The sequence below is a fragment of the Vanessa atalanta genome, chromosome 17 (genome assembly GCF_905147765.1).
Source record: "Vanessa atalanta chromosome 17, ilVanAtal1.2, whole genome shotgun sequence".
In the NCBI taxonomy this organism is placed as follows: Eukaryota; Metazoa; Arthropoda; class Insecta; order Lepidoptera; family Nymphalidae; genus Vanessa; species Vanessa atalanta.
The window spans coordinates 145541-172177 of NC_061887.1; the positions used below are offsets into that span (position 1 = coordinate 145541).

The 26637-nt window shown below is 35.1% G+C and overlaps 1 protein-coding gene and 1 non-coding gene across 2 annotated transcripts in view; both read left to right on the forward strand.

Annotated features, from left to right (window-relative positions):
* Window positions 1-474: 474 nt before the first annotated feature.
* The window catches only part of LOC125070423 (general odorant-binding protein 2-like), a 92769-nt gene continuing 66606 nt past the window's right edge, over window positions 475-26637 (forward strand). The window contains exon 1 of the mRNA XM_047680291.1: window positions 475-550. Within this exon, the coding sequence (XP_047536247.1) occupies window positions 493-550 (58 nt within the window). The 5' untranslated portion in view covers window positions 475-492. The remainder of the gene's footprint in view (window positions 551-26637) is intronic.
* Trnaw-cca lies at window positions 13919-13990 on the forward strand. The gene has a single exon. It is a non-coding gene; the product is annotated as a tRNA-Trp (tRNA).

The window sequence follows — 26637 nt, forward strand, 5'->3', positions numbered from 1 at the left end:
AAACAGCTGATTTAAAAACAATTTCTACGCGAAATACCAATAATATTGCAGTAAATTTAATTAATACTTTTGAAACGTGTTGATAATTGGTTAAAATATAAATTAATATTGATTTCTGTCAATAAAATTCCCACCGACAGTAATATAGTGCTCGCTGTAGTGAATATAACCAGTTCGTTGAGTGCCATTAGTGAGCAGAAATTATACAAAGTGTCAAATACATTTAAATAATCGCGAGTGTTCCAGTGTAAATAGAACCCGTCTCATACACAGGTTGCACTATTGTAACCTCTGGTGATTAAAGTTAAGTCACGTGATGTGGCGTATCTCGAAGTCGCAGTGACTTCGTTGGACAATCTGTGACCAAAAGTGTCACCGATAAATAGTATTTCGAGTCGCTCGTAGTCATTCAGTGAAGTGATGTCCGGCGTATTGAGATGAAGCGTAGCAAGTCGTACACGTGGCTGTCAGGGCTGCTGAAACCGAAGCCCGATGAAGACGAGTGGGGCGCCGTGCCCTGGGTCCGAGCCGAAGTCCTGCAGCATGATAGGTAAGTTTATCACTGTTATACATTACACTCACAGTACAACGTGTACTTGATATACATGATATAGGCAAAGTATAATGCTTTGATAATAAAGTACAATATTCAATATGCCAAATGAATAACCAGAAGACCACACGTTATATGTCTATACTTGGATCAATCTCTTGTTTTCGTGTTATAATATAATAATAATATCATTTAAGAAGTGCCGTCCCGCTTGTAGAAGGTACGAAGTTGTTTGTGAACTGGTTTAAATTTGTATTTAATATTTAATCTTAATATCTTGAATAAGATCGCGATCAATCATTACCATCATAATATATCTGTTTACACTCATTAAATAATTTTAACAATTATTGATCGCTTTTTGAAATAAAATTATCTTCAAAGTACATATTGTAATTATAGCCGACAAGGCTCAGTGGATTCTTTAAGCCGACGAGCACGTGTTCAAATCCGGATACATACGAATGCCTTTTTTTTAAAGAAATATTAACCACCAACCTTGGGAACTAAGACGTTATTTCCCTTGTGTCTTTAGTTACACTGGCTCACTCACGCTTCAAACTGGAACACAACAATACTGATTACTGTTGTTTGGCGGTAGAATATCTAAATCTCTCATAAAAACAAATGAGCCTGTTTATAACCGGTCACCACTGCCCGTAGACTTTGGTAATGTAAGAAATATTAATCATTCCTCATATAACCGTTGCGCCACCAGCCTTGGGAACAACAGAAGTGAAACCCCGCTGCGGCTGGCTACTATTAAATAGTGTTTAGATACTTGCTACGCTATATTTAAACTACGATAACTCATAATATATAAAAAAAAATCACTTCAAAGAATACTGTGTGCCTATAAAAAAATTCAATCCGTTCTTTTAACTCTAAGGATAACCCCGCTTTTTTCTTCAGTTTTAAGTGGGACCAAACGTGAAAACCTCTCAAATGAAACAGTATTAATAATAAAACAATTTGAATAATGAACGACGGAGTTCCAGTTAGACCCTCCTACTCTTTTGAAGTCGGTTACACAAATATATCAGCCGACAAGCGTTGCTAATTCCAACTCTATTTTGTAAGCCTTATAGTTTTTATATGGAATAGTTGAGTTTATAATATTAATATTTTAAAATAAAATGAGATGTATCGACAAAGGTCAAACGATGAAACGTATATTTGTGATTTGGACCGTGGATTTAGTGCAAGAAAGATCATAATTGTACTTAATCAGGAATAGACGTGCGTCGGGTATCCATGCAATCTCGATAAAATAATGTTCGGCTTGTTTAATATAAAGTGGTGTTGCTTCCTTCGATATTGTTAACTATATGATTTTTTATAATTCCATGTTATATTAAAACGTGGGTAAACCGCGAGACATAGCTAGTTTAGTATAAGACTTATTAAGAACGATCTGTCCGACATTTAGATGTGGACTGGTGAGCGTAGTCGCGAGTATAATGGACGTCGGTCGCCGCGGGCGCGGTCAAAGTGCGAGCCGTTGATAGTATTGATGAACAACTTAATTGTGACGTCACTGGAATGACTCCATCTTACGAGTGACCTTTGACTAATCTAACTTTATCATCTTTACTTCTCAGCTTATTATAATTATAATGATGAAAGTACAAAAGGGGTATCTCTTATCACTTTGTAGTCTAAATGTTATGAGTTGGATAGATGCGTTATAAGGCTCAATGTTTTTTTCGTTGTTGGATGAAACGAAAACAGCTCGGTGGAATCTTATAACAAAAGAAGTGATAAGTTCGAAAACTTCTCTTCTGTTCTGAATTTGACCAACATTGGTATGGCCCTCCTCCTAAAATTAATGGGATGTTTCTGCTGCAGCTGTAAATTTTCATGTCTTCATAAGACGCATAGATGTCCGAAAATCCACAACAGCGAGATTTTTAAGACATTTTTTGCCTCGCACAACCACTCTGTGGAACCAGCTTTCGCCGGCGGTTTTTCCGAACCGATACGACTTGGGAACCTTCAAGAAAAGAGCGTACTTCTTCCTGAAAGGCCGGCAACGCACCTGCAAGACCCCCGGTGTTGCAGATGTCCATGGGCGGTGGTAATCACTTTTCATCAGATGAGCCTCCTGCTCGTTTGCCACCTATAACATAAAAAAGACGCACTGTATTTTTTTCATTTTAAGTATACAGTTCTCATTTAAATATTTAATAATTAATTAAATAATTAGTTAAATTTCATGAAAATAAGTTTTATGTATACGTAGAATATTTCTTTGAAATCCAGGTAAATGATGTGTCCCTAAAATAAGTTACTTCATGGGTTCACTCATGCGCCAGAATTTCCATACATATTCAATTTAAATGCATAAAAAAGCTTTCTTGAACAGCGCACTTACCAAAAATAATAAATCCGCATACCGCAGACTGTATTGTACAAGCGATGCTCAATTGAGATAAATTATAGATAATACTCTATACGTGACAGCGATACGGGTCTCCTCACAGACCGTACGATCCAACGCTTACAAGCGGTCGTGACAGGTACGCGGTGTTGGGTTTCAAAGTATTGTGGAGCGCATAAGCGGGACGACGGGGTATGGAGAGAATTATGTGCCCACAATACGGGCTCCCTGGAGCCGAGTCGACCAGAGTGATTTCGGTACTCAGTGTAATACTCGAATATATTCTATTGAAAATTGTAGTCCTTGGCTTTTCTCACTGTCTAAGTTAACTGAGCCGAGGTGGCCCAATCATTAAACACGAAAGTCATAACCGAAGATTACGGGTTTACATCGGGCGAGCCCTGCAAGTTTTCATGTTCTACGTATCAATTTGGAGCGTTATTGGAGCTGCTTGTCCAGCACTGGGACAATTACATTACAAACAATCCAGTCTTCTAAAACACTGTTCAAGTTAGATTAACGAAGTGACTTTAATTGGATTGGTCAGTGGTCGTTGGCAGCCGATGACGTGATAATGAGCACAATGAGCGTTCAGATTAGATATATCCGACTCCGACCAGCGCAGTGTTTCGGAAATTGGAGCTTAGTTTTAATCTAATTGATAATCTTTTTTTACAAAATTATCTTTCCACATTCGTAACTTAGGAAAGACCAACCTTGCTTGTGTGGTGTCACAATAATGTAGAACTTAAATCAGTTTAATGTTAAATATTTGTAATTTATCGTTCTTATATTTGAGTATTATTTCATTCAAACATTACTTCAATAACGATTGAAGTTTGTCGATATAAATTTACTTTAATTTTGTTTATGTTTTTTATTTTTTTTATACAGGCGTAGCGCCACTCTCTAACATGCCAGTAACTTTTTTCCGCTTAATTTTTGTTAAATTGTAACAATTTAGGAGATTGCAATCAAGAATCCTCTTTAAAATGAGACCATAATCGATTTTTTATGTGCAGCTATATATCGCTATATATTCATATGTCCTGAAATCACCGAGACAAAAATCGGCTTACGCTTTGAATACATAACATTGGATTGTGACGTGTCCCCGTGTAACTTTTGACACAAATGCTTTCTCATTTAGCACGTGTGTAGCCCGAGCTTAATTTGATTTGAAATTTATAATCATATAAAAATAAAAGGTAATGAAAATTTTATGTTATTATGGAGCTTTTGCAAGATTGCAGGACTCGTTAATACATTACTTTGGTATTTGTGTAAGTAATGTTCTTTAGAATATTTGGCAAAACAAACTCTTTTACTATAAACAGACTATATATAAGGAAATCCTTCTACCACCCTTAAACGAGTTCAATATGAGTTTGAGATATTGCGCTATAAATATCATACACTTACAATACACATGTATGTGTTTATGAGTACTTCGGATAAAACAACACTATTGTAATAATATCATTTAGCAACTTAACCAAAGTATCTCCCGTACTATAATTTTCCCATTACACTATGACTTGTCCGTCGACTCAAATGGTGAGCTTCGCTGAGCGTTCGTCGCTTGCACGTATATTTACCATTTGGCCAGGGGCCTCGAATTGAATCACTAACCACAGACCGGCCGACCACGTAACACTCACAGTCGATTCACGACGCCTATAATCCAATATAACTCTTACAGCTCTTTGTTAGGGACTCAAATAGCTTGGCACATTTTGTAGTTTTTGGAATCGATGGGAAAGAATTTAGAGATAGTATTCGATGGAAAGGAATAATTGAAAAGGTATTAATGTTGGTGGAGGAAATACGTTGAAACCGCAGCCGAACGGACTGCGGTGACGGAAGACTGCGGCGAGACAGGTGTTACAGCTTTTAAGCAATTGGACGAGTAATACCTACAAAAACATACCAAACTACTCCTTGATAATAAAAATATTAATACGGCATTGGTAAATATTGAAAAGTAACGTCAATAAATCGAAATCTTCTCTTTGAGACAACTATTAAACTGTTAAATATTAAACTGAACTAGCACTAAGCCAGTCTTCAAGTTTTGATAGAAAAAAAACAATAACTACAATTTGTATTAACTTACATTATTTTTTAATATTTGACGTTATTTTGTAAATAGACGATGCTGATCAGCGCCACGAATCAAATTAGTGTATATATTTTTAGTATTAATTTAAATAAATTAAAATGTTCATTCGTTCCTTATCTAACTCAGTTTTCACGCGGCTTTGTTTTCATACTTTACAAAAATGTCGGTACAAAAATATCACTCTGTTGCTAATGAGGACAAACCAACAAACGCACTTCCAGAATTTATAATATTAGTAGTTTTGTGACCTATTTTTTAAAGTGATTCAAGTACCACTCTAGAACTAGAACCAAAGGGACAGGGACAATAAAACTGCCATATCTCTTAAGCTTCTCAAAATCCCATAAGGAAAATATATCAAGCAGTACTTAAGATTTGTGCTTACTGCAAGGATCATGAACTCCCCCCAACACTTATTCTGAATTCACACATTTCACCCTCGACAATGGCAGTTACCATACGATCCAGAAATTACGTCAATTTTAAGCGAATATATGCCCTTCTCTCATGTTTTTAAGGGATGTTTCGGCGAGAAGTTCCGAAAGCAATTGTTTAAGGGATGACGTTATTTAAACTAAACGTATGTGACAGTTTTATTCTTTATTATGAGACGCTGTGCCATCCAGCCGTGTTGAAATGGAGGCGAAATCATTATAAAAAATATGTTTATGTCACTACAATTAAACGGTGCAAATGAACTTTATATCGTAAGTTAGAAGCTTTTTGTAAATCAGCATACAGCATACAATCATAATACAGCGAATGGAATAGCTGTTAAATAATATTATGCTACTTTATGTGAAGCTGAACGACACTTTTAAAACTACAATTCACAAATACCAAGAACATGAACACTAACACCAGCCCAAAACGTAGTAAAAGTATAGTCGGAGTATTAGGAATTCCTTAAAATAGGGCTTGCTAACTAATTGCTACTCTTATTAAAAAAAATCGTTTATTAGACAATAAAAATCAAAACATAATACAATGTGCTTTTCGAATCAATCGTCACGTCGCAAGATTATATGTATGTATATGTAGTCGCGCGTAAAGCATCGTTTCGGAATGTAACCTTTACCGGGAAGAGCTGGCACCGGCTCAGTCGAATTATAATATCTAGTATACAGATTACTTATATAGTATTTAATAACAAGCCACCCTTTCCCGTTTCACACAAGTAAAATAACAACAAAAAGAAAAAGAAAAAAACTCTCGCCAGAAAAATGAAATATAGAGTCGAAATTATCTTTTTTCTTTACTATAATAAGCTTGTATTATACATATAAACCATTCTCCTGAATTAATTTGTTTATTAATGAAAATCGCTTCAACACCAAGCTAACCGCTTTAAAGATCTAAGCGGTCAGACTGCTGGAAGCGACTTTGTTTTATACTACATATATAATGTTTTTCAATGATATAAATTTGTATTCTGTGATAATTCATATGAACTCATTTTTTTAACATAACTAAGATTTAAATGCATCAAGATCCAGAGCTAAGAGATATGAAATTTGAAAACAAAAGTAAAACCATAAAATGGCGACGGTGTCGCGTCGTGTAGTGAGGGGTCACAGCTTACTGCGCTATAAATTGTGAATAGTCCACGTTATGAGCTCGCCCGCAAAAAGACGATTTATACGAGGAAAGTGACTTCATTTTATTACCCTTGCTTTGAATAGACGTAAGTCGAACTGAGATTTCTTCAATTTTATATTTTATATCATATGAGTTATTGTAAAACCGACATGTGTTATAAATTAGAACATATAATAGTTTTAACGAAATGGCTTTTTTATGGTATTGGTAGGTGGACGAGCAAATTGGCCACCCGATGGTAAGTAGTCACCACCGCCCATAGACAATAGCACTTTAAGAAATATTAACCATTCCTTACGTCACCAATGCGCCACCAAGCTTGGGAACTAACCACCATTTAGCAGTATAAGATTATATTTATGAACAGCTAAGTTTATAATAAGGTGACAATTTTTAATAGGTATATTGATTTGATCGTTATATATTTATTTTAGTTCGAAATACAAATAACTTTAATGTCAATTGATATAAACAGAAGTTGTAATATTGATTACACAATGGTACCTACTTATACCACAGATAACAAAGGTGTTCTACCAAAACTAGCAATTTGACAATAGGTTGAAAGATATTTAAAATCAAAACTTGAAACAACAACAACGACGAGACAATATTAAATGTTAAGTTACCACCGCCGATTCGAATCCACCTGAGAAAAACCCGCAAGAAGCTCGGTAATTAATCTCTTTTAGAAATGGTAAATGTTTGTTTATTTAAATACTTTACTACTAAAGCTTGGCCAGGGCCGGTATATTATGTAATGTTTGTAATATAATACGATAGTCGATACCGGTCGTATCTTATCAGTAGCATTTGCAAGTCAATATAGTTTAATCTTGTTAAATGCAGTTTTATCCGAGGAGGACTATTAGATTCAGTGTTTATCTAGCACTGAGTTTTAGTATCGTCTGTATCACCCGGTTGTGCTCCTATTAACATAAATATTATACGGATATTATGCCTTATTTTAAAAACAACTGCACCGCTTCCTGATAAAGTTATCTTACCATTTAGAAGTTATAACGTACTAAAAAATAATTCTCAATTCTTAGAATAGATTACAAGAAACACGGAAACGATGAATTTGATCCATGGGTTGATTTGAAAAATATGGAAATGATTTTTAGTGTGTATATGAGTTTTTTCAACAGCCACAGCTGTGCAAGTTTTTGTGGTTAAACGATATAAAGTCATAATAAGCAATATTATATCTTAAATGGCAATTGACTTATAGTAGGTTCTGTAAGAGTGATCGGTTGCAGTTATTCGTAATTGATTATCTTAATAATTCTCCCCGGTGTATCACCGTTTCTTACTTCAAATTTTCTTAAACTTGTGTACCTTTTATGTTAAAGGTCGTATAAAATAATATCGGTTAAATTTTATACAGTTTTTTAAGTTCTTTACTTACTAAACGAAGATAAAATTTAAGTTTAAATTACATTAACCAAAGATCTCAAACGCAGAAGAAGGACTCAAACGCGGGATAGCAGTGCTGATTTTTCATGTGCTCTATTCGAAATCAATATTCCTCGTGCTCGGCGATGGAGGAAAACTGCACGAGTCAGGTGAAACTCTGCCAATTGTGAATCTACTATATACAACTGGAATCGGAATGAACTTATCCTCGGTAGAAGAGACGGCTTCTATCTCGCAGTCGGACATTTACACGCAGTTCCTGCAAGTTTTACTTGGACATTCCAAACAAGTCAAGTTTCAAGAAATAGGTTTTCACAACAATATTAGTACTGGATAACCCAGAATTGTCACCATTCAATGATAAATAATGTATTGCCAGTATTATCTGTGAGTTGCGAAGCGTGCAGCCGCCGCGCCCGAGATAAACCTACAGCGGAGACACTCCTTTATCGAAGTTTAAAAGCTTTTATCTGTTCCCTCCGCATCGGGAGCCTTTCGGAACGTTGTTTGGAAAATAAAATGCAAGTAGTCTTTGCTTCGTGATAAACTATTGATTAAAATGAAGAATGTTTCTAGATAAATTCCGTTAAATGTCATGTATGATCGATTGATATTTGCTAATTACAGAGAATTAATGTAAATAATTAAAAAATAATATTGAGTGTATTCCACGGGATTTGACAACGATTACATGTTTTGTTCTTACTTTCAATGACCTCAAATAAAACTCAGTAAGAATCAACACATTGAAACTCACGAAGAAGGTTCTATTAATTATATTTGTGAATTATAGTTACTCTGGTACAGAAAGCAATTATTAATTGATATCTAGTTGATTAAAACAACAGTTATAAACATATCGCGTGCACTGCGTATGTACACAATGTGTTAGAATACGCAAGCTCGTGCGAAAGCCTCGTCAATAGCCTTAACGACATAACATCTTGATATTTTAAACGTGTTTATGTCATTTACTTATTGTATATTTGCTTACTAATGATGATGATGTCTTCCTGACCGCTTCGTCACCGCGGCCACGCTCATGGCAGCGCAGCCAACGACGCAAGGGATATTACAGAGGACGAGTACACAAACAGGTGCACTGCCTTTATCTTACATGTTCCCCTCATTTATTTCGTCTTATGATTTCAGGCCTATTGTCCGTGCCGTTGGTGTATTTCCTATTGGTTGGTGGAGTTTGATAATTTGTTGCATGTTTTTATGCCCAAACAATATTTTTTTTGGATTGCAATTTTAGTTTGTCTTCTCTGTGCTATGTGTCAATTGTCTTCCTTTTTGTCAGTTGCTTTTAGTCTAGTTAGAGTGCTGCATTCCTTGCCTAATGTTGATGGTATACATCCGTCTGCGTCCATGGCCATGCGCCATTTGTGCCCTATTCATCAGTTTCTCCGCCGCGTCGTTACCTTTGTCTGTGTAATGTACGAAGTTCTTCGCTGTCGTCCAAATGTCGTCCAGTGGCTAGAACGCGTGTATCTTAACCGATGATAACCCGCCGCCATTGAAGCCCGTGTCAATATTGTCTCTCTGTGCTGCATGTATTGTTAGGATGTCGGATCCTTCTCCGTTGCCATACCCTTGGTCTTTTAGGGTTTCTCTCTCTGCGTTTATTTATGTTAAGTATAGGGTTATGGGCTGGGTCTTAAGTATCGCAACGCCACAGCTGAGGTGGAAGCTTTACATACTAAATGCTTCCCTTAACTTAACTAACGGCGAAGCTACATTTGTTGGGCGTCTGTGTGTGCATAACAGTTCTTATGAGAGACCAAATAAATTTGGGCGCAGATATGTGAGCTTCAAGAATTTGTCTCTGTCAATGTATCGAAGTTGATTGACATATCCGATGAGTATCAGCTCACAGACTCTCATATCATACGCGTTATCATCACATTAATCTTTAATTGCTTATCTCATTTAAAACACAAAGTAGGATTGTCAATTAAAGTTAACAGACGGCACCCGTTAAGCTTTCACAGCCGTTTATCTGCTTGTCTGAGTCCCCGTAACTCCGTACTCGTAAACCCAATCCGCCGTTACACGCTTTGTGGCCAGGAAGCCTACCACGCTGTTAATTAGTGTAACACCGTTTTTCGTTACCAAAATACATAAAATATGTAATTTTATTACACCGAATATGCAGAATATAAGTAATTTATTTATATTGGTTTTTAGTTTTTTATGTTAACATAAATTAACGTAGTTTTAAAATCAGAGAGAGAGAGAGAGAGAGAGAGATAGACAGGATTTTTCATCCATTTGGACGAAATTCTAATTTTATTTCTTATTCATAATTAACAATGATACTTTCCGTTTATGTTACATTTCACAAATTCTAAATCAAAATATACTCAAGTCTGTTAGGGTCCCATATGCGGTTTTGAATTTTATGTACTCGATTCCTACATTTTAAGGAAACCTCCCGCTGGCTCTGAACGTAATGATTCTACCGGTACTTCGAATACGAAAGAATCTCAAAAGTTAATTAACTCAGATAATTTATATAGTCAACTATACATTTCAGTTTATATATTGTTATATTTGTCTATTTAATTGTATATATTATTATATATAAAATAGCTGTATTCATGTATCTGGTATATAAATCAAACAAAATCAAAAGTCACGCTTTTAATCGTTTATATATTTTTTTTATATTGTGTGCGTATATACTATAAGCCTCATTTATTAATTATGATTTTTGTCTTCTGGCATGCCCCGTATAAACGCATATAAAGTTTTTGCCATTTCGATATGTAAATCAAACTTAACACATGACACTTCCGATTCAAGATCCCGAAGACTATATGACACGCTCTCTAGGAATAAAAGCGATCTTGATAATCATCGTTTCAGTTTATCCAAATCTAGAGTGTCCAAAGTTATATAGAAAACGTTATTCTTAAAATATTACATACATAAAAACATACATAAGCAGCCTGTAAATGTCCCACTGCTGGGATAAAGGCCTCCTCTCCCTTTGAGGAGAAGGTTTGGAGCATATTCCACCACGCTGCTCCAATGCGGGTTGGCGGAATACACATGTGGCTGAATTTCGTTGAAATTTCACACATGCAGGTTTCCACACGATGTTTCCCTTCACCGCCGAGCACGAGATGAATTATAAACACAAATTAAGCACATGAAATTTCAGTGGTGCCTGCCTGGGTTTGAACCCGAAATCATCGGTTAAGATGCACGCGTTCTAACCACTGGGCCATCTCGGCTCTATGATATCTCTAAATATTACTATTTATGTTTATATTTTTAATCTATTGTTTTGATTTACATTGAACAATTTTGTAAATAATGTACATACCTACTATATTTATTGTGTATCTTTTGTGCAGACTCATAAATTAAAGTGAAATAAAAATATAAGAATAAACCTTACTGCTGGTTGAAGTTGAAAATATCTGTTAATATAAAATATAAACTAATAATAAATTATATATATATAGCATCGAAGCAATATTTACTCTAGCAACGAATACCTTTCACAGCTTTGTTGTCGTTATATCATCTAATTAATCCAATTGTAAAGTTGTTAGATTTAATTATTTAATTTATCGTAAGGCCGCACCGTGTCGGGCCACAACGTTCCGTCACGAGCCAGCCTCGCCTCGGGCGGGCTGAGGCGAGGCGGTGACGGTGAGCACACAACGCGCTACGCATGTTGCAATATAAAGTATAAAGTTACATCTACTCAGCCAGGATTGATGACCCGGGCTCGGCTCGCATCGCTCAGCGCCACGCGCCACGCGGGGACTATATCTGATATTTTACGACTTTGGAGAATATGCTAGGCATCGTCGCTGCGGAAAATATACAAGGGATAACTTTTACGATTCCGCACCGACACATTCTCACTGGTTTCCCTTTTTATTTAAAACATGTTAAATGTTCTACTACTCAAGTTGTAAATTTGATTTACGTTCTTGATTATTACATAATGTGGTGGGGCAACAAACATTTCCAATTACAGAATATATTTCGGATATTCAATCTTTTAAAATAACAAGACGGAGGTGTGTCCGAAAGCTAATTTTTTAAAACAGTTTTGTGCGTGCATTGCGATAATTGAAATAATATATCATACGTTATGCAATGAGTATTGAGAAAATATTGACTTAGTAGGCGGTTAGGAGACGCTAGTAGGCGTTTCTGAAAGTTCCGTGACCGAGCGGAAAAGTCAATAAAGTAAGTACAAACTTTAAAATCATTAATAACTACAATGTTATGATAACTTACTCAATATTACTTGGCGGTTGGCCTTTATGAAAGCTCTCGTGGGTAGGTACCACTCTTTCAGATGTTCTACTACCCAAAATGCTGCTGTTTGGTGGTAGAATATTCGAATGAAATATTGGTATTTTTGTGCTACAGGCACAAGGGTCATAACATCTTATTTTATAAAAAAAAACTTACAATATTTTTATGGTTTTTTCATTATAAGTAATAATTTACAAAATAAAATCATGATACACTAGTCATGACCGATTGAAATGAGCACCGAAACTTTACCTAAACTTAGCGATCGACTTCCGTACAAAGTCCAAAAGCGCGAACGTTTAAACAAGCAAGAAGCCTCTTATAATTTCAGGCCGACAGTGCATCCTCAAGATTAGAGCTCACTTTACGAGCAGGATAGATTTACACGAGATCCGCTCAGTCACGTTACAGAAATCAGAACAGCAATACCCCGCGCTCGGTGCCCAGTGCCGACTTCGCTGAGCTTTACGATAAATTACTTTTCTTTTAAACAAGGATTAGGGATATCGGGACCCTTTAGACGGTAACTCCCGAAAAATGGAGAATAGACGTTTTTATTCCCTGTGAAATATGTCCGAGGGGAAAGTTTAATATGCCCCGTTTTATTTAAAGAAATTTTCGAATAAAAAACTTCGTCGACTTATCTTGAGTGGGTCCATTATTTAAAAGGTTTTTTAAAAACATAGATTAAGAGATGAGTTGGGTTTTATACAATGTTACTTAGATATTTAAACGTGTTTATAATATTTACTTAAAGATTGAGTAAAAAAGTATTAACAGAAATGTTTTTGTCGTATAAAGTAGCGTCAGCATAACGTGTATTTGATCATGGACATTTTACTACCAGACCCGGATTCTCACGGGTAGAATAAGGGGCTATATAAAACGATTATATCATCATGTATATTATGGTCTTTATTGGTCGGCATAATTGTTTCCGCCAACTTCAGCAATCATCCCCATATTTCAGTGTATTTATACAAAACCTTTGTGAATTATACACCTAAACCTTGTTCCTGGATCCGTCCGTCCGTGATATTTAAATCATTATCATTATTTTTATCTATCTGTACGAGATATTATTATGTTCGGTCTAAAACATGGTTTTATTTTTATTTTGGCTATTGAAGTTTTTAAGGCAATAGTATAATAACGGAGAGATTGTCTATCTATATATTTTACCAATTGAAAGTTACCTATTAATGATTACTCTTTGAAGTGAGTCGGAGTTCGCGAAGCTTATTATCGCGAAAATATCTTATTTATCCTTATACTATGAGTCCTTGTTATTATTTCATTACTTGTATTAATATTCATTTCACAGTATTTTGTGTTTATATATTCCAAATAAGAAGGTGAAAATATTAAATATATTTCAAGTACTAAGCTTTCACTCGATTCATATATGAAATACGCACAATTGTTGGTACACACTTTTCCATTCCAATAAAATGCTCTTATTTGATATTGTAATTAAATTGTATTTTATCACAATATTTTGTGATTTCATGAATTCATTTGCGTATTACATGCCATAATTTCGCAATTATCCGTACAGGACTCCGTGGCGCAACGGTAGCGCGTCTGACTCCAGATCAGAAGGTTGCGTGTTCAAATCACGTCGGGGTCAGCAAATATGTTTTTGTCGATTTATTACTAAGAAAGAAATTATTTTTTTGTTTGAAAGTTTGAAACATATTTATTCCTCTTATCAGCGAGACTTGAGCAATTATGGACCACGTATTATATAACGCTTCGTTTTAAAAATGTCAAGGGCTTTTTTTTCTTTTCATAAATTATCAACAAAATTAAAATATGTGCAAAATATCACTTGAGATTCGGGATTTTCAACATTTGAACAGATAGAGTTAAATAAAACCTTGTCAGTATTAGCGTTACTTACAGTTTACATGAACAGAAAAACGTAAAGTAAGTACATATGTACATATGTATGTGCATTTTATCGATATTTTCCAGTAAGGCATAGAAAGTGGAGCGTGTGCAACGCTGTTGCCGTGGTTTCAATGGTGGACCATTAGAATATTGCAGAACACTCGCACAATGCCACTTCAGCGGATGAGTGCGGGATTGCCAACTAGGATTTAAGTGGAATGACTCTGATACTAGAAAATACACCTCGTGCCATGATTACGGCCGTTTCTGATAACCTTTAATAACATTCATGTAAAATGGAGAAATAGAAAAAAGTAGCTTATAATTCGACATTATAATCGGCAATACCTGTGAGAATTTGACAGAGAAACTACGACTTACTATAGCGCACTGAGTGCGCAATAACAGGTGTACATTTTATTTCTCTTCAATCAATGTATCATTGCTAAATGCCAGCTTAACCCTTAACCTTAATAGAACCTCAGTTTTTTTTCTAACCCGAGATTTGAATCCAAGACCATGGATCTGCACCCATTTATCCTAGCATCATGAACAATTGGTGAGATTAGATGTTTGGACAAGCATTCCCTGAAGGTTGTGACTCATTACTTATTTTACGTCGTTAATAATTTGCATTTGGCACATAATTTTTTAGTTCCAATAGTTGGTGGTTGGTTGGCACATTTCATCCAGTGACATGTCTATTGCCGAGAGTACTTTTGCGGACGGTTTTCCTATTTTAAATATCTGTAGAACTTTTATGAGCTAAGATTATTAATATATCATCAAAAACAATATTTTGTGTGCCAATGATAAACGATTTTAGAGTCCTTTACACGATTATCTCTCAAACAGATTAACTGTAGAGCGTGAAATGATGAGATTGTCTGAATGTGGGAATTATTCGTCCAATCATTACCTTCAATATATTTCAAATAAATAGCTCTTATCTGCATAGATATAAGAGTTAAAATTAAATGTCAATTTGATAACATATTTTTTCAAACCATTTTGTTCCTTATCTCGTCGTAATAAGGATGAATTTGATCGATATAACGGAATAATTTTACTTGTAACCGATTATTTTTTTTAAGTCATAGATTTGGATATTATTTCGGTATTGGACCGTAGCCGAATGTAAATTAGGATAATTTACTTGATCAAATCGAATCGATTATTACAATTTGTAATATTCCGAGTTATAATAGGGATATTTTTCGCTAACTCGATCTTTCATCTATATAGATATATTAAAAATGCAGTAAGTTGATATCTAAAGTGGTCATTCGAGTCCGTTTCGTAAGACAAGCATTGATTATGTGTTTTTGTAACCAGACGGAAGTGTTAGGAAGGTGCAAACAACGGGCCGAGTCGATATTAAGTCGATACTATCTTATTGGATTTTTCTTTTAAGACATTTCCAGTAGCAGTTCTTGATTTAGAAGTTAGTAGTATCAATATCAATGTACACAAGCCGCTGTTCCGTCTTGCTTTACAAGCAAATGGGCCACCTGATGGTAAGTAATCAACATCGCCTGTAGACATTGGCGTCGTAAGGAATATTAACCATTCATTCATTTCATTGCCAGTCTTGGGAACTAAGATGTAATACGCCTTGTGCTTGTAATTATACTTGCTCACTCGTCCTGCAAATTGGAACACAACAATACTCTATTGCTGTTTGGCGGTCGAATATCTGATAGGTTTGTATATTTCCAGTCGGAGTAGCACAAAACTCTACCATCAAATGTTTCTAAAAGTTTAATCACACTTTTCACAAGTCTTGCTCACTAAACGTTGACAGGTTTGTAGTATTTCTACTAACACGTGTCTGCAAAATTAGAGATTACTTGCAGAATGTTTATTCAAAATATTGCACGTAAGTAGTTATGTTCTGAGAATACCGTTTATCGGTAAAATGTATCCGTGTGTAACTGTATGTTATAATTTTCTACATGACTTTGGACTGCTAGATAGGAATTTCATAAAATATCGTTTATGAATAAACGACACACCTGGTGGTGAGAACCAACATCTGCCTGTAGTATTTTACGTTGTCAATGAAACATAACTATAAGTTGACTAATAAATATACGAGATTTGTCATCTGACACTTATAATTAATACTTTATCGACGCCGTTTAATCGACGCTCTAATGCCTCATGTATCTAAAATGTGAGTATTTTTTTAACTAAAATATATATCGGGTTTTATGATGTGTAGAAAAGATATTTGAAGTGGTCTTATCAAATGTTTTGAGGGGTAAAGGTATAAAGTCATACACTACTTATTACTATTAGTCTTAAGTACCTAATATTAAATACGTCTTCGCAAGAGCCATTACCAAGTGTGCACTGTGTATTCTCCCACTCTCACCACAATCCGACCTGCCAAGGGTAAGATCAGGCGGAAAATCAGCGATAATCAAAGCTATCAGAGACAGAAATACATACATCTACAATAACTTCTAAGCGGGATTATTATTTATGACTGACACGGGATTCGAACAGGTTGTATAACATACGCAAGCTCTAGGTGGAATAATTTTTTATGACTGATACGGGATTCGAGCAGGGAGTCAATGGTGGATCCTTCATATATTAGTCACTACACTGAGGAGGGAATTAAATATACAGTTACGACAAAATACCTGCAGTAATAATGTAATGAAGGTCTTGCTTTATCACAGTCGTCGCCGCAGCGCTTGCGGTTACTTGACAGATGTTAAAGATGATCCGTGGGAGCTCCCGACTTGACATCGTCGATAATTACCTTTACTTAATATATTTTGTTATAAGAGTATGTACACATGCTTTATAGGTTTACGTCCTAATAGCCGAGGGTCACATTATACATGTGACCCTCGGACTTTAAATTATATTTTTTTATTAATGTGTATTAATTTTTTTATTATTTTTGATAAAACATATATTTTTTTTACGAATACAAAGTATCAACTTGATTCTTTCTTTTAAAAATATGCATTTATGTAACAATTTGCATAGCATTCGCGACGATAAGCGAGGGAATGACTCGGTATGTAGTATGTATAGCCTTATGTCTACATACAAATCTTCCCGACCAGAAGTGAAAATGACTTTTTAAAATTAATCGACTAATATTATCTGTTTTTATAATATATAACAATCAACTTTAACATTAATTACTTTAAAAAAAAAATAAATAAAAAAACAACTAAAACAAAAATTTATTAAGTACGTCCGCAGCACCCAAACTTCACGCCAAAACTAAATCCAGGCGGCAGGCCTCTGTCACAGGCTGCAGAGCATTTTTTTTTAATGTAATAGGTACGCTACAAGGTATTCACGCATTAGGCGCTGTAACATACATATCGGTAATTCTAAATGTTTGAGATTAATAGACTTGAAATCCATCAATCAGCAAAAAATTTGACACAGACATGTATTTTCAAATGAAGGTTTTTTTTAGAACTAACTTTTTGTAACTCGCTACTAGATGGCGCTGTAGCACATAAACGTTTATGTATCTTTCTAAATCTGTTATAAAATAACGATTACTGAGAAATGAGAGGGCAAATATTTGTTGTCATATCTTTCCTTTAAGCGCAGACTGGCCATCGGAAGCTCTATATATGTCTCTGCCTCAATCTCGCACGGCTGATAAACCTTCGTTACTTTTTTACGTTATTTTATTTCTATGTATTTGAATTGTGTGTAAAGCTATATCTTGTATAAGCTAGCTATAAATATGTAAATTGTTCACTGTGATGATTAGGATTAGTAAATTATTGTTTTTTTTTTTACGTCCTTAAGTGATATTATCAATAATATAAATTTAAATTAATTATTTTTGTAGTACTGTTTTAAAACTACTTTCAGCGCTGCAGTGGAAGGTTAAGGTCAAGGTTATTCAAGTTCAGCATAGAATAACAGTTATTGATCAATAAACCAGATCGTATAATAGGATCGTTCTATTGAAATAATCTTGATACTAAACGAGTCTTTTTACACTCAATGTCAGTTCCCGCTGAATATTTTAAACGATAATCATTTTGTACTGTCAAGATATCCGTCAGTAAGGACCTGTATTTAATACTCTTAGTGTGAGCGACTTCACGTATGAGCGCTCTCGCCGTCCCCGATAATGAGCAAAAAACTTTGTCTACACTCCCGGCTTGTCGTCGACCGGTCCCGCTCGCGACACTATAGTTGTCCCTCTTTCAAATAACACGAAGATATGAACAAACTCGAAAATCCTTATGTATGCTACTTCACGTTTACGTATTATTAACGAAAATCAAATATGATTTTGATCACGTGTTACAAATACATTAAACCAATTAAAAAAAGAACAACACACACTATCATGTGTTTGATACACACACATATAATTGTTCGTATTTAATATGAAACATTTATAGTTAAGAGTTTAAGGTTATTCGGCCAATGAGGACACACGTCAAGCTTATAAAATCAAAGACGTTTTATGACATTAGGGTTTTTTACTATATTAATGACAAGGTATCGTCCAGCTGAGCCTCATTTCTCCTATCTTTCAGCCTTCGTGTCAATTTGTCTTATCATCATTACATGTTATAAAATAAAGTATACTATACACTCAAGAACTACAAAACGGATTCGCATACGGTTTTCACAAATATACGGAGCGATTCATAAGGAAGGTTTGGGTGTATAAACATGGCGATGATTGTTGAAGTTGTGGTAAAAAAATTTGACCAATAGAAAATCATATCATACAAACTATTTATGTACCTTTATTGAACCCTGGCAGCTCGTATTTATATAAGCGAAGAATGAACAATCATGAATACTAATACAATCTTTTGCTCTGACTGATTATCAACGTAGTCTAACAATCTGAAATTTAAAACAAAAATTTATGTTTTAACGTAAGCGTTTTCGGAAATTTCTTATTTTGAAAAGTGGAATTGGGACTGGTTACTTTTATTTTACGCGCGAACTTGAGACTGGCGGCTAGTTTTACATAACGAGCATTGAAAATTCTACAAACAAACAAGGTAACAAATTTTATATAGTATTTTCAAATGGCGGCGCTGCCTAAAGTTCGGGCTCTACAGCCTTGTTGGGACCGTTACCTCATTACACGTTAATACGTTGTCTAATAATTAATTAGATTGGAGTCGTTGTACTGTTGACTTTGACGCGAGTACATCGATGTGCCATACAGTTCGAATGCCGAAATCGCTTCATATAATTACAATAAAATTCTATCTCAGTATAAAATCTCTGTTTTTTGCGCGCGCTCATTACTGATCGTCGGCGCGATTCCTGGAACCGGACCGGTTCCTCAAAAAGCATACGGAACCTACGGTGATGTTTTTTTATTTATTATCCAATGACCCATAATAAGCCGAGGCGTATTCGATGAAATTAATGTAATTATTTAATTTTTATTTTGTGAAGTAAACATTAATCATAGTCGTACAACAACCAATAATAAAATTACGAACGGCTTCGCTTGCGTCGTATCGTGCTGTACGTTGCGGGACGGGGTGAGCCATTGGCTGAATAGATCTACGTAAATTACAAGTAGGTACAGTTGACATTTATGTGCCCTTAAATTTCCAACTACGGCGCAATAAACAGGGCTAATGCGTTCGTCTTATATTTCCTGCCCGTTCGTTGCCATGTGTATGTTATAAATAACTCATTTCATTCATTGTCGTTTTTGACGTAAAAATAATCAATTGGAGTTGTCGATATCAATTAAATTAAAACAAGAAAACTCGGTAACTTTTAATATGAATAAATAGTATTTGTTTCTGTTCGTATCGTATGCGCTCACGCATGTAACGTTGTTGACATTCGCGTAAAGTTCGCTGGCATAGTTTCATAAACAAACTGTAGGTGGCGCGTGAGCTGTATGGAATATTCTTTTACAATAATACCGAGAGGCATTGCGCCGGTGCGGATAAGCTGTGATACTATATACCTATATGTAAATATAAGTTAGTCATACATGTATTCAATTTACTCATATACATGATCTATTTTGTGTATTGTCATGTTATGGTCTCACTTAAAAGAAGTTATATACAATAGAATTTGCAGTGAATAATAATTACAGACACAAACAACATAAATCTTAGTCTCCACAGTGGACGGCCCGATCCCTCACTTGGCCATGTATATAAATATAAACTGGGAATAATTTAGGAATATTTATTGGCAATAGAGATCCGTGTGGTCGCGTTCCAATATTAAATTTTAAAAAAGTTTCTATTCATAAGTGTCTGTTTATTTATAATTAATACATTCTACATTGCGGTCCGAGAACATCTCACACATCAATAAAGTCTTTATTGGTGGTATTAACACCAGCAGTGTAAACATTCCGTCAAATATCCTCGACGTGGGTGATAAGGTGATAATTAAGTGGTAGAGCGAATGAATTATGGGCAGTCGAAATATTAAAAATAACAAAAGATGTAAGATTGAAGCTTTTTATACTTCGATTAACATATCTGAGTGTTGAGAAAATAATGTGTATGGTAAATATTGATGAGTCGATGTTCGATGTCGAATTAAATGACAAGTCAACTGTATACATTAACAGCCTGTAGAATTGACTGCTGGTTTAAGGCCTCCTCTCCCTTTGAGGAGAAGGTTTGGAGCATATTCCATCACGCTGCTCCAATGAGGGTTGGTATCATATGTGACACAATTTCGTTCAAAATAGACACATGCAGGTTTCCTCACGATGTTTTCCTTCAACGCCGAGCACGAGATGTATTATAAACACAAACCAAGCACATGAAAATTCAGTGGAGCTTGCCTGGGTTTGAACCCGAAATCATCGGCTAAGATGCACGCGTTCTAACCACTGGGCCATCTCAAATGTATAGAAGATATTATTTATACCATAAATGAAGTGAAGAACTCTCTATTTATTCGTCCGTAGGGTAAAGATACGACGAGAGACCAGGAGACTTTCTTAGGCACGCAAGTGTAATAAGGGATTATTATCACCTTTACCTCCGGCTGGAACTGAGAGTTCTGACAGTAAACTCTGCAGCGTGTTATTTGAACCACCTTTGAACGATATACCAGACCTGAACCATTCTACTTGAACAGGTACAAAAGTAAAATCTTATTAAAACACAATCTACTTAAATACTTCCTTCCCATTGCGGTTTTGTACAAGCCCATCTGGGTACCACCCACTCATCAGATATTCTATCGCCAAACAGCACTACTCAGTATTGTTGGTTTGAAGAGTGAGTGAGCAAGCGTAATTACAGGCACAAGGGACGTAACATATTAGTTCCCAAAGTTGGTGGCGCATTGGTGATGTAAGGAATGGTTAATATTTCTTGCGGCGCCCTTGGCGGTGGTGACCACATGCCATCAGGTAGCCCACTTGCTTGTCCGCTTATCTATATTATAAAAAAAACTTTTTAACTTCTATGCATATTGCTTAGTTTTAACCTTAGTACATAAGTTCTTTAAGCGTCGTACTATAAGCTATGTGTACCAAGTGCTAATTTTATTTATGTAACACACACATCGTATTTTACGATGTAAAGTCGTGAGAACTGTGTATTCATGCAAAATACGTCAAGCGGCTTGGGTTTAGATTTTCTTTTGAATAGATTATATTTCAGCGATAAGGTTCTTTTACCGCAGGAGACCGTACGATAAACTCACAGCTCCTGTTCCGTTTTTATCGAAAATAACCTCAAGGTGCTTTCTTTATTAAACTGGTTTTATTTGAACTTAGTGACATTGTAAGCAAGCCTTGAAGAGCCGACGTTATTCCTTATTTACCAAATTTGTAAAGGAATTTAAGTCTTAAGTTCCGAAGCGGCGTTCCAGGTACGTTAATTTGTCCTAATTGTGAACCCGAAACCTGAATTCCTGAGAAACATTTTGCTTAAAAACTTCCTCTTACTTACTAACTTAAAATCCGAGTCGTAACTTGTATTCATCAAGAAGTATTCAAACGATGAAGGTGCAAGTACTCGTTAGATGTCGCGGAGTGTTTACATTCTTCTGTCACTCGGGTTTATTTTCAAATTTAGTGCATAAGCACTAAATTTGAAATACGGCAAGATGTTCTGTAAGACTTAAGAAATTCTGGGAACTGACTTATGTAGACAAGCTGTTCTGATGCTTAAATCATTCAAATATTGTGAATATCACAGGACACTTTCTTGGTAATGTACTGCTAGTCTGAAGTACACTTCAAAATGCTGCTTGGAATGACAAGGGACATAACACCTTAGTTCCCAAGGTTAAGGCGCGTTTGCCATGTAAGGGATGGTTATTATTTCGTACGGGGCAATGTCTTTGAATGGTGGTGACCATTTACTGTCAGTTGGCCTGTTTATCAGTGCATATACTTATTTTATAAAAAAATCCCTTTCTGACACGCGATGAGTTTCGAGTTTTATCTTAGAATAATTATACATTTTTTCTGTAAATAATAATTATTAGAGGAGTCAAATTTCAAACCTCTTAGTGTAAAGGCACTTTAAAAGACATAATAAAACCGAAGGATCTATTTTCCGTCAGCTATTTACATGGTTAATATTTAATATGATTTTTAAATAAAAATCAGAAAACTTTTAATTCTTCAGCTCAGATGGTCCAGTGTTTCAAAGAACTTACAGTATTAACATAGAGTATTCTGTTCTAATCAAGGTTAACACCAATTGTATTTAATGATATGTTTAATTAATAAAATTTAAAGTTTAATTAATAAATCGGTGCTTGTTTAACCACATTGAAGTAATCTTCAATATAGGATCATTACCCATTTGACCATTTGAAAATAACCTCTTTAAATAATCATGTAACAAAATCATTTGGATTATCGTATCGTGTGACAGTGGACACGCGTGACTTTGCGATGCAGCCAGGAAGTTCCCAGGCGCAAGCTTGTATAATTGCGCCTCGTATGGGAATATTACACAATGGTCGATACCGCATGAACTGCATCTTACGTAATGAACTATCATAACTATGTTTACTTAAAAAAACGTGTTGGCTTGTTCTGTTAAGGTCGTACGCCTCATGACAACATACTATCAACACATTGCATGTGAATATTTCCTTAGCATAAACCAAAAATATAAAACATTTCTATTCCAGTTCGTTCTTTCAAATATTTTCATTTAATTTAATTAAACGTAAATCTACATACACAATGTCTCCCGAGAAGACCGGCATTAACGCATGTTCAGAGCTATTTATGGGCAGTTATAGCAACCGACATGATTTAAAAGACATTTTGTAAACGTATTACGCAACGTGGTCGGATAATAACCAAGTTTTTGTCCAGTAAGAGATAAAACGACGAGATGTCAATCAGGAACATGTCATATCTATATATCATCTGTAGCTAAAGAAAGGTTAATCATTTAAATATAAGTAGTAAAATTCTTATTTTGAATGATTTTTTATTGTAGATAACGAAATCCCTTGAAGTCTGGAAAGGTTATGAAAATCAAATTTCTGGGCACGATTTTCAATATTTCATTAACAGAATTAACTTCACAAATAAAATAATACGAAAATAATACAAGAAATAAGAAGGCAATTACAGAGCCTTCCAAAAGATACAAAACGAAGCTGAACTATTTTACTAACTCACGAAAGCTGCACGAGAAGAATGTAATTAGATTTTAATCCTGGAAGATTAATAAGTGTATAAAGCAAGAGCAAAAGTGTTTAATTCGCTGGATTTCATTAAGATAGTGCGCAAGCGCAGCGCCACGCCCACCGCATTACACGCGCACGTGACCGCCGCGCTCGCTCAGCTCGCGGTATAAGTTACCTTCATTATTTTCATATGTCATGACGTGTTTGGTGTGAACTGTACCGAACAATTGCTAAGTTTGAATTAAACCTCTGCACAGCTAGGTACTTGGCGCCTGAAAAATGTGGGTCTAACCCGCACGTGTCAGGTGAAATTCTGCCATATTTGTATCTATCATCGAATCAGCCTGATGGAATAAAGAAGTTCTGAAGGAATGAAGCTTCCTTTTAAAAGGAGAGCGAAAGCAGAAGAGAGAGTAGGTAGAGATGAGTTGATGCATCTCTCCGATGTGGATTTCTATTAAAAATAATTTGAAAATCCACAAAAAAAATTAACTGCTAGATTGTTGTCTCTAAATATGGAGTGACATCAATCTGACATGAAGTGACATCAGGATATAATGATGCAGGGCATCGGCGTCACCATGGGACGTAGTCGTATGACTCGTAACTAGTATGACGGTGGAAATAATTAAACGACGTTTACATTAAAGCAAACGGTCGTGGTGTCACCTATCGATATTTGAAGAATTTACACAGACCAAACATTAAATTTTACATATTCCAACCGTTAAATTAAATACCATATATCATACACCCTCTTCCCAAAAGCATATATTATATGTAAACGAACGTGTATTACTTTTGTATTAATTATATATTATTAAATAGTTTATATTGGCATTTTATTATATGTTAATGTTTTCTTTTGTAATTGTTTCTTATAATTGTTAATAATCATTACCGTTAATTGATATAATGTTTGCTATGTAAGAAGTGATAGCCGGTAATTAAATGTACATACAAAAACGTACGTGTATCTCGCCGTGCTCACAGGATAGTAGTCAGATGCAGAGGCGGTTTGTTCAATTTAAATTAATGATACTCTTGGCAGTTTTTCAGCTTTCAGTACTAAACGCCGTTAATAAATAATAATTATCATTAATATATAACCATTAAGTCTTTAAATTACAGTTTAGTCGAACTTGAATTAATTGATTAAAAAATATATGTTTTATTATTCATAAATATCGACTCAGTTTAGTACAATCATAAGTTCTATTACGATTCATAACACTTTATGAAGAATTTTTATTGAATAAACCCACAATTACACGCCCGACCTGACTTACGGCACCTCACATCAAAACCGGCTTAGCTATAAACTTCCCATAACTCATAAACCAGGTCGTAAACCAGTTCATAAGTCGTGGACGGTAAAATTATTACGACGCGAACACATGTCGCCCCCGTGTCGGACCCACGAACTGTAAATAATCGCTACATAAAGCTGATGCTTCATCGGCACCTCGCTGAGCGCAGCTCGCTTTTTAGAGGTATTCGGGATTTTATAAGGATTTTTTATAATATATTTACATATTAAAATGTGAATATCGGATATTACTGTACATTATATTGAATGACTAGTTTACCGTGACGGCACTCTGTATGGCGATCTCTCATGCCGTCAATCGCTCTGGAATTAAGTATTTCCTCGTTCTATATAAACTGAGCTTTTATATATTACATAAAAACACAGTTTATAACACGCCATTTTCATTTAATTATAAATTATTCTAATAACCATCAATTTCGTATTCGCCGGTCGTCATGTGACGTTCTCATTTTTTATTTTAATGCCATTCTTCACTTACTATTAAATCGTAACGCTTTACTTATTGATTTTCAAACATCTACATTTTTCTAAACTACAACATTATATATATATATATATATATATAAAAGTTCGTTTATACCTTACGGATTAAAGAGTCAATCCCTGATGCAAGTTTTCATCTCAATCGTTTAACAATTATAGAATCAAATCAAAGTAAGTTTGTTAAAGCAAGCAGATACAGACCCTAAGCGTTTTTGTTTGTGTAGCGCGCGCTTAGGGAGCGAGGTGGTCCAACGTAACATATGGTTGGCGTATGAAACACTGGACCTGATGCTCTACCTGATTGAATAATCGTTTTATTGGCGCTAAATTGTAATTATTAAATTATATCAGTTTCCAAAACAAGAAATGTTTATTATCGCAAACCCTAAGTCTCTTCGAGATGTTTTCAACGAAGTGTAGGAATAGTTTAGCAAGAACAATATATACTGGAAAACATTATATTAACACGACACATGAGAACAGCGCGACTTTTGAAACATTTTAGTCCCCTGACAGCATACAGTCAGACAGACAGATAGACATCTATCGCGCTGTTTCAAAAATATAGTGTTATTTTGTTAGCTAACTTGAATAAAGAATACTTTAATTTTGTGTCTCAATGAATGTGGAGTGAAACTGAGAAAACAGAACTTAGTTTTCATGGAGCTCATTTTTGTTTCATTAGTTAGTAGTCATAGTTCATTGCACTCTTGCTGTTGAAGGATATCTCAATAACTTGAGAAAGCACTTAATGAGGAATTTTAAGAAGGAGCCCTTAGACCAGCAGTGGTTCATGTAAATTATAAAGCCTCATTACTCAATTATACTTAAAAAAAAAAACTGATACCGGTAGGCGGACGAGCAAATGGGCCACCTGATGGTAAGTGGTCACCACCGCCCATAGACAATGGCGTTATAAGAATTATTAACCATTCTTTACA